The sequence below is a fragment of the Siniperca chuatsi genome, linkage group LG7 (genome assembly GCF_020085105.1).
Source record: "Siniperca chuatsi isolate FFG_IHB_CAS linkage group LG7, ASM2008510v1, whole genome shotgun sequence".
Taxonomy (NCBI): Eukaryota; Metazoa; Chordata; class Actinopteri; order Centrarchiformes; family Sinipercidae; genus Siniperca; species Siniperca chuatsi.
Genome location: NC_058048.1, coordinates 4,412,571 through 4,422,728, shown reverse-complemented (window position 1 = coordinate 4,422,728; position 10,158 = coordinate 4,412,571). Strand labels below are relative to the sequence as shown.

Below are 10,158 nucleotides of genomic sequence, written 5' to 3'. Positions count from 1 at the left end.
GCACCCCCAGGAACTTGTATGACTCCACCACATCCACCTCCTCAACCTGAATGGTGATAGGTGTAGGTGGCTTCTTGTTCTGTCGGAAGTCCACTAGCAGCTCTTTTGTCTTGCTGATGTTTAGCTGCAGGTGGCTGATGCTACACAGCCAACAAATCTCTCCACCAGACTCCGGTACTCATCCTCGTTGTCCCCAGTGATGCAGCCGACAGTGGCCGAGTCGTCGGAGAACTTCTGAACATGAGTAGATCCAGAATTGAATCTGAAGTCAGATGTGTGTGGGGTGAACAGGAAGGGAGACAGAACAGATCCCTGAGGTGCGCCCGTGTTACTATCCAGTACGTCTGACTGTAATCCTGCATACCATGACACAGTCCACCTTCATGGCTGTAAGCTTCTCTGCAGGCAGGAGTGGCTGAATGGTGTTGAATGCACTTGAAAAGTCAAAAAACATTATTTTCACCGTGCACCTGGGCCTCCCCAGGTGAGAGTAAGCCTTGTGCAGTAGGTAGATGATGGCATCATCCACACCAAGGTTTGCCTGGTATGCCAACTGCAAGGGGTCCAGAGAGACAGCCACCAGCGGCCGCAGGCGCTGCAGGACCAGCCTCTCAAAGGTCATCATCATGTGGGAGGTAGCAGCAGCTCTGCCTGGGCCTCCTCAGCTCCCTGTTCACCTGGCTGGTAGTGATGGTCAGGTGAGGGTGGGGGCAGCACGTCTGAGTGGGGCTGGTGGAGTGTGATGGGGCACCGGAGTCAAACCTGGTGAAGAACCGATTAAACTCGCCCCCTCTTTACTCCCCTCCACCCCCGGCCCTTGTTGTTTGAGGCCAGTCATCTTCCTCAGCCCACTCCACACCTCCTTCGAGTTGTTCTGCTGAAGTCGCCTTCTCCCGGTATGCATTCTTTGCCTCCTCGGGCTTTCTCTTCAGGCTGCTCTGGATGCGTCGTGCCTCCTCTCTGTCCCGAGCCTTGAAAGCCAGTTTCTTCTGGATAAGCAGGGATTTGATGTCTCTATTAATCCAGGGCTTGTTGTTAAGGAAACAGCAGATTGTTTTTGTGGGGATAATGTTGTCTGTGCAGAAGTTAATAGAGTCCATAATGCAGTCTGATAGGCTGTTGATATGTTGAATGTAGACAATTACTGCTGAAAACTAAGTAACACAAATAGCCTTTCCTAATGGAGATTAGTTCAAATCCATCCTTCTGGAGATGTTCTAGGTGTACTTACATGATTCTGTTGGGACTTTTTGCTCCCTCTTGCTGTATATAATAATTAAAAGGTATAATTTGCACAGTGTGTGTAATATTTCACCTATAACCCACTGACTGCCATATTTGGATTAGTACCACCTAAAGTCAATGTCCGTTATCAAACTCTCAGCTGCAGAATTTGGCTGCATTTGAGCACATTTGATAAAATATGGGCCTACGTTACAAATGTTGTTTGATTGGACGTGTTAATTGTGACACTCCATAATGTAACTAGTTAGTTTCCATATGTTGCTGGAACTCGTAGCAATTTTTCAATATACTGTATGTGTGCTGATAGAAGTATTTTCTGTGTGACAGTTTCTTTCTCTTTGGTTGACAGGGAACTTAAAAGAATCCTAAAGTGTTAGGCTACGTACGAACTAAGTACAAGCTTAGTCAAATAAATACTACTCATTTTACTTTAAACGTATAGCAGCTGGTTAGTTTCAAATATGTTTCTTATGTTAGTATATAAAATGTATATTCGAGTGCACACATTTCCTTCCATGAACATAGTTCTCCATTTTGATGCTGGATGTTTGAACACTGGAAAGCAGGTAGGTGTACAGCACACACACTGTCCTCATCACACTGTCCCTCATATTAATTTAATATACAGAGTGCATACAGTATATACCATAGAGATTGGATTACATTCAATGGTCAGAGAGGAAATAATATATAAATTAAGATAAATGGAGAGCAACAAATTTTGTGACATTACTTTAATAATGGCAGGTTGATATACGGACTTAAAGACATCTTGATTCGCTAGAAACAACCAAATAGATAATCCATACCAGCCTTGAGTGTAACAAGGTCACTACAGTTTCTAAACTGCATAATTAAGAACCAAACCTGATTTAGGAGCAAGCCTTTCACAAAGTTACTTTTTAAACCATAATGAAACCTCCAGGGCTCACATTCTACCTGTGGTGTTGTAACACAGAGCAACTTTGTTTTCCTGTGGAAGTGCAAGTCCAGTCAATATCCAACTAATTCAAAGGTTTTGCAAGAAAGGATGAAATTCTCGGAGGATGTTTATGAATGCAGTCCCTGAAGAAAACAATCAATGAAAATAAAAGCAGAGTGAATCGACCTCCAAGTGCAGAGATGACAATGTAGAGAAATGTGTCTGGGTGATACTGTTGCAGAGGTACAGTGAGTTTGAATGTACACACACACACACGGACTTCACTGCTGGGGGACCTCACTTAATTAAGACTTGAAAGCTAAAACATTAAAGTCACATGTTTTGACCAACAAAAGTATCGATGAGTAAAAATAAAGAATCAGGCAAGTCTTACATAGCCACACATCTTGAGTATTTCGTTCTTATTTTTCATTTAATGGTCAGCATACAGAGACCTGAAAGACTTGCAACTGATTTGTGACTGGACATGGAGTTGTCCTCAAAGACTTGAGACTTGATTTGAGACATGCTCTGATAGACTTGAAACTTGACTGGGACTCTGATATAATGATACAGATACAGAGATTTTGCAATACTGTTTATACCAAGGTAGCTATCCCTTTAACATCTCTGGGTATACTGTATTAGGCCATTGTTGGCAATGTTGCAAATCCATAATAATAATAATAATAATAATAATAATAATACGATTCTTGTAATAAAAGCATTATCAGAATGTTTTGATATCAGGCTTCCTATCATGTTTTGTTATCTTTTCACCTTTTCATTGTTTTTAATGTTACTGCCACAATAAACATATTGAAAGATGTGTTATCATAACTGAGGGTTGGTAAGAACTTTGTGTAAGATACATGAATGTAATACATTTGCTTATAGTTCTTATAAGTTATCCTGAGATGTGGCTAATTTCCCAGTTTTTCACATAATAATGTCATTAATTCGTAATTCGTATGTTAAGAATTTTAGTATTACTTTTCATGACTTGTTGTTTAAATTCACGTTTATTTTTGTGGCTGTCACTGTGTGTTTCTCTTGTACTTTTGTCTCTTAATAAAAAAATAAAAAAAATTATTGTGGAGCATCGGAGGCTTGTTAACTGCCTTTGTGTGTAGTACTAAGCCAATGTAAGGCTATTTGAACTGCGAAGTCTAGTACTTCCCGACATCCCCATGGCTTGTGAATGCAGCATCGGGGACATCACTGCCAGTAGAAGGAGCTCTTCAGGCTTACCTAATCCAAAAGCCAAACATACACAAACATGGCGATATCACAAGCAGGCAAGATGCAGTCCTCCCTTCGGTGGTCGTTATATTTATTAGTCCTCTGGGTTGCAGAAATAAATTCGTCGACCCTCCGTCTTCACCCGGAGCAGCGCTACATGCTGCCGCAAAACAGAGGATTTTTCACAATAGAAGCAAATGAGGATTTAGCAGACGGAGATGGAGGAGGCGCAGCGGCTCCAGCGCTGCCGCTGGCCGCTCGTAGTGCCGCTGAAGGCGGGTCGGACTTCGGCGCCTACCCGCATCATCGAACCCGCCGGAGCACTGGAGAATCTACTAACGTTATGCCAAAGGTGTACGGGCAGGTAATGTAGTGCATCTCAGCAGTAACGTTACTACTCTCTTAAATCTGAATACTCGGCATCACCTCAGACTGCTGCCCTTAGCTGCCACGGATGTCTTGGAGAAATTATGCAAGCCCCAGTGTGGGTTCCTAAGTCACATCTTTTCTTGCACCTTAAGCTCAAGTAGCCCTGATTGTGTTCACTGTTGTATGGATAGAAAAGGGCGAAAAGTACCCTGTTTAACCTCAAAGCCACATAGCCAGTGAACAGATGAGAAAAGGTTTCTGTGTCAGTCGGTTCACCTGGTGTTTTCGATGTAGCCAGCTACATAACGTTACAGCTCACCAAGCAGGTATTCAAATGATTGTCAACACGCAAACCTGGTCCCCCTTTTAGTCTGTTCATGGCAACCTGTCTGTGGCAGTTCCTAAAGTAGACAGAGAAATGGCAGAAAACGTAAGAGTTAACTAGCTGCTACGTAGATTAAGTGTATGCCGAAGTTACCAGAACACCCGTAAGATTCTGGAAACGTTTTCGGTTGTGTGCTATCAGGTGTGTATGTCCGCCGATGACCAAGGAAACAATACGATTTTGTAATAGCTGTTCTCAGTAGAAGAGAACGCGGAGAGAATAGTGCTGCTAATGCTAGGTGAGAAACAAACAGTTCGACTGTTGGTTTCCTTTACCCTCTCTCAGCAGGGTGTCGCGCTGATTCAATTGAAAAGTTTAAGATACCTGTTTCTCAGACGAGGACCCCATAAATGCAAAGTAGCTCTGGTAAGCTGTTCAGGCAAACTTCATTCAAAATAAGGCAATTCAATGGCGCTGCTCATCGTCAGATACTATGCACACCTGGTAGAATATGACTCAAGATAGTTTCTGAATGGCAGTGAAGTGTTAATTTGGCATACATGTAGTACATCAAACAGAGCTTTATTTTAGTAGAATGACTGCTTATATTTACCAAATCCAAATTTTAGTTATGTTTGGTAAATTAAGTGAAAGTTGAATTTAGCAAAAGACATTACATTTTTTTGAAAAATATACAGTAATTGTCAAACGTTTCAAGGGTACATAAAATAGCTAAATTTTAAATGGGGTTTGGTGTGTAGGTCGCGCTACACATGACAGAACACAACCTATTGGTGCTAGCTCCAGGTCAGTAACCCCATTCTATCTAAATTTGAAAGCAAATAGTTTCCTCCAGATTTTCACCTTTGTACCAGTCCAGCAGCTGCTGCTATTCTTTGTCCAGACTCTATCCTAAAGTGGCTGTGTTTGAACATATTCAGCTCTTCCTTACATGCACTTGGTTGAATATAATTGCATTTCTTTTTTTTGGGAAATCCATGTTTGGTGTCATAGTTATCCTCATTCCCCTTGTCCTTGTTCAATATGATGCAGTGCAGTTTGCTGAGGAGCAGTCAGAGTCCAGTGTTGGTTTACAGCATTGGTGTATGATCATCGGCAGTGGTGCAGTCATTAGTGCTGGTATAGCAAAGACATTTCATCCAGTAGTCTTGCACTGGGCCGTTGCACTCTCCTAACCTTCAGGCATTATAAAGCTATTGAACACACCCAGACAACACCGTGAAGTGTAGTGAAGCATCTCCGAACAAACTGCAACAGTCTCAATGAAACATGATTGCCTGGGAACACATTTCACCTGCAAGTGGAGAAAGAAAGTGAGAGTTAGCATCATTGTGAAACTTTGAGAAGACTGAACAGGTCTGGGAACCTGCTAGAACAGAAATTGGCTGGAGCTGTAAAGGGGGAATGGATCTGTGCCTCAAAGGTTGGCGCTTTTCTACAATGGTTAGAAGTAGGGCTGAAACGATAGTTGATTGGCAGAAAAGCTTTGAATTATTTTTTTTCAACACATTTGATAATCAATTGATTGTTCAAGTAATTTTGGGTTTGTGTTTAAAATGCCCAAAATTCACTGCCAGCTTCTCAAATGTGAATATCTGTAGGTTGTCTTAGTATAATAAGGTAGTAAATTGAATATCTTTGAGTTTTGGACCATGGGTTGGTTTAAACAAGCTATATGAATATGGACATTTTTCAACATTTTCTGACAAGTGATTAATTGATGAATCTAGAAAATAATGGTCAGATTAATCAATAATTGCAGCGCTAGTTAGAAGCTTGACTGGCTCTGGGGCCACCCAAGGGGAGCACACAGTTAAAGGACTGGGCCCATAGAGAATGATACCACAACTCCTTTTCATCCCTAGAAGCGAATGCAAAACTTAATTTGAAAAATAATGAAATTAAGTAAACGACTAAAGTAAGTCACTATGTAGAAGCCATACAACCATGTTTATGGTTCTGTACTCCCTGTATTTAATTTGTATGTAAATCTAGAAACTTCATACTTTTATAGGTGATTTGATGAATGTTCATAAACCCTTTCAACATCCAGTATATATGTTGTCATGGGAGAGGAAAAACAGAACAAAGGAGGGGACAACATCCTCGATGACTGGTTAGAGAATACAGACAAGAAAAAAACAGTGTGGGTGTTTGTCATTGCATGTGTGGGTGTCTGTGGTTGACAAAATGAGCTCCGGAGAGGAGAAGTAGTGAGCAGAGGGAAGCGTTTCTCTCCGTCATTCGTCATCAGCCTGCTGTCTCATGCTGGCTGCCGCTTTCTTGTCTTGTGACACCCGCAGTCCAAACACAGCAAACAGGACAAATAGCCTCCAGAGAGTCAGATCAGGATCAGGTTTCATTGCTTGTGAAATATGCGACCGGCGGGAGTTGTTATTAAATGCTTAGCTTGTCAAGTGTTTGTTCCTCAGCTTGTTGTTCCTGTTGTCTTGTAGTGGTATGACTGGACTTGTTAAGAAGCTTGAGCAGGCGTTGTAATTAGAGATAATGGCTTGGTCTGAGTGGAGTACCGTTTGCATACTTAATCAATCATCCATTGACCTAATCTGTGGCTAACTGCCCCGACGTGAGGTTTGATAGTGGCTCTTATAAGACTGGAATAGTCAGGGCTAGGATGAAATAAGCCAACATGTTGTAAAGGACAGGTAGGAGCTGTGGTAGCTGTATTTTGGAAGGGTTTGTGGTAGGTTTTTTTTCTCATTCCAACCAAGTTTTGCTAGGCGATTACACTGACATGTATCTCCTCTGTGGCTGAATGTGGTTTGATTCCCTACCACCTTCTTTTTCACTGTCAAGTGTCACTCCAAGTCCTAGTTGCTTTAAAGTGCCCTTACACAGGTTGGGGTATAAATGTACTGGTAGCCTAACTGTGGTGGACAGCCATCACCAAGGCAACCAATGGATGTCAGTGGACAATATGTGTCTCCATATTTGGTGATTGGGAAAATTCTACTTCTTAGGCAACCCTCACCACACACACACACACACACACACACACACACACACACACACACAAAACCCGCTGAAATATCTCAGAAATGCATTGTCACAACAAACAATTGGCAGTTTTTCTTCTTTCATAAAAAGTTGACATTTTGTTGGACAGCGACAAAGTGCTTCATAAGTTAAAATAACTGTCAATAAAAACATTCCATATTATGTTCTGGGCTGCAGCTAACAGTTAGTTTTTTTTTTTTTTCAAAGGCTAGAATACACACATCACAGTTCCCCCGGGCCCAAGGTGACGTCTTCACAATTGCTGTTTTTTTTCTGATAAAATCAGCAAGTTCTCACGTTTGACACACAAAACAAGTAACATTTGCGTGTGGCAATTAGGGATGGGGATCGAGACCCCGTTCTATAAGGACCCGGTTCCAAATTTCTCAAAGCCTGAAAATCAAATAGGTCCGAGCTTATTGAGACCAGCGGGTCCTATAACGTTATGTCTCGAGAGACGAGAGTCCTGTCATTTAAATCAAATCACTGGTACACAAACATACATCGATTGTCAAGTAAGGTTTTTGAATTCAGTTGAATTGCCTGCCAACCGCCGTTAAACTAAACGAAGAAGAGTTGAATTGCCTCACGCACTCATTTGCATCATTTCTCATTTGGTCATTTGGTTGCTTGCTTGGATGGCTGAATATGCCAGTTTGGCATATTCAGCCCAACCTTAGTGTATACGCTCCTTGTCCATTTGCACTGTAGTAATGAAATGGCCAGCTGTTCGTACTGCTACCAGGGATGGGCTGACCATTGGGTCTCCTGGGTAGAGCTTTTGTGGTTAGGATTTTCCACAACTGCTGTTGTGCACGGGTCTCAACACCACAGTTTGCGTTGAAACTGACGATCAAACGAAGGACAGAAAACCCCTCCAAAACATTCGAGTGAAAACAGTGAAACTTGAGCGTGTTTCGCTACAGGTGCCTTGCTGGCTCTGTGCATTTCGGGGTAAAGTAAGTAGAGGGGAAAATGGGGTTTGTACAGTTTGGCCTGTGGGTGGCGCTAGTGGAAAGGTCATGGTGACATCAAAACTATGATATATATGTGCGTAGAAATGTTCTTACTTTGCTCACAGAATAAGTGCACACTCAAAATTACGGCCAGATTCCCAGCTTGTGCATACCAATCAATTTTGTTCTTACCCCTGTGCCTATGTTCGTGAATCAGAGGTGTAGCAGTGGAGAGAGTGCCAAGCCGTTGAAAAGAAGGGATACATGGGCGATGATGGCAAAAAGTAGCGAGAAAACCCCCCAAAACTTTGCTAATGCTGAAAGCAGATTTTCCATACTGAGTATATATGCAGCTGGCACACAGGTGCTTGGAGAGCTTTTATGAATCCTGTTTACAGCCTGCATATTTATAAATTTGCATTAAAAATTTTGCACATCATATCTATTAGGCAAATACTTTCAAGTAAAACAACTGCTCATTGGGCTATTGTGTTTCACTGCCGCAGCTAGCAGCCTACGCGTTCACATCAGCATAAACCATATCTAAACAAGAACCTCTCTAAACATAAACACAGGCTACTTTCCTCCAAGCCAAATTAGTGAAACATAATAGGCTACAGTTACACACCAATAAGTCAGACTCGGACTCCAACTCCAAAAATATTGACTTTTGAGCCATGAAGCCCACCCCTATGGAACCACAAAAAATTGTGTGATTCATATCAAAATTCCAGAGAGCTCTTAAAGTTGCCGTACTGGTAGCTGTGATGTACATCTATGTAAGGGATAATGTACAGCTGGCCGGTCATTATTGTGAAATTAACCCCAACAGGGTGATGCAATAATGACTGGCTCGCTGTGCATTATTCCGCTTATTACACTGATACTTACTAAAGAAAGTTTTATTTGCAGCAGGACTTTTTTCTGCGGATTGATATGATTGGACTCCAGAGTATGATCAGACCTGCGTTCATAGCAGCGGTCTGCTCTTCAGAAAGAACAGACCGTAGAATGCCGTAATTGACCAATCAGAATCGAGTATTCAACAGAGCCGTGTACAAACACGACATAAAGTGGACACGAATAGGCTGCAGTATGTTGCGTGTTCCATAAGTATCTGATACCTTACTAGGTATCAGCAGCGCCGTTGAGAGAGAGGGTTAACTATAACCCTTTAGTCGATCGGATGAACAGTTGTCGAGAACATCGAAGGACAGACATACCTACATACAGACAGAGACTCCTTCCTTTATAGTTAGATGGCAATGGCTGTTTTCAGCACCGCCTACTACATACTACCGACGAACGCAGTACGCAGTATGTACTACATACTGCGTACTGCTTTTCATAGTAGTATGCAGTATGAAAGTGTTAAATCGGTTTATTTTGCAGTATGCTAGGCCAGGCTTAGCCGGTTCCCGGTTTTGGAAAGCGGATGTAAGCAATAGGAGGAATATAAATGTAAAAATTACCACTTGTAACATTTTTTTCTAATTTAATCTTGGAGAACAATTCACAGTTGTGACTAGGCTACAGCCTATCTGTAACGAACGTATAGCTACCTTTGCCCTACTATCCATAACAAAGCGTTTAAGTTAAGCCTGCTAAGCTGATGTTTGATATCACAAAGAAAGCAACATTAACCTTAACGAGCTGTCAATAAGAAAACAACATGACATGCATAATTTAAATCTAACGTTGAGTTATATTTTTTGTTATTAGGGACAGAGCAGTTATATTCCTCCGCTGACGCGGGGGTGTTGCTGTCCGCCATTTCAACAGTGACTGGTTGTTGTGACCATTCCAGTGCTTTGCATTGTGGGACACAGTACACGTGTAGATTAGTCCGATGCATAGTGGAGATTTTTAGACCTGTTTGTTCCCCACTAAGTACCACTATACTGTTGTCGGATAGAAGCCATCAGTATGTTTCTTTGGTTAATCTGGCGGTAATGCTCTGTCCAGTTGCAATTCGCCATTAAAAAGAAGAAGTGGTCAAATGTTGCAATCGTCATTTCCAGTGCACAACAGCCGTGTTCGATCTGAGGCAACACTAACCT

General features: G+C 41.9%; 1 protein-coding gene across 1 annotated transcript in view; it reads left to right on the top strand.

Annotated features, from left to right (window-relative positions):
* The first annotated feature begins 3,363 nt into the window (after positions 1-3,363).
* sorl1 (sortilin-related receptor, L(DLR class) A repeats containing) overlaps positions 3,364-10,158 on the top strand; it is a 98,060-nt gene continuing 91,265 nt past the window's right edge. The window contains exon 1 of the mRNA XM_044202093.1: positions 3,364-3,773. Coding sequence (XP_044058028.1) covers positions 3,447-3,773 — 327 coding nt within the window. The 5' untranslated portion in view covers positions 3,364-3,446. The remainder of the gene's footprint in view (positions 3,774-10,158) is intronic.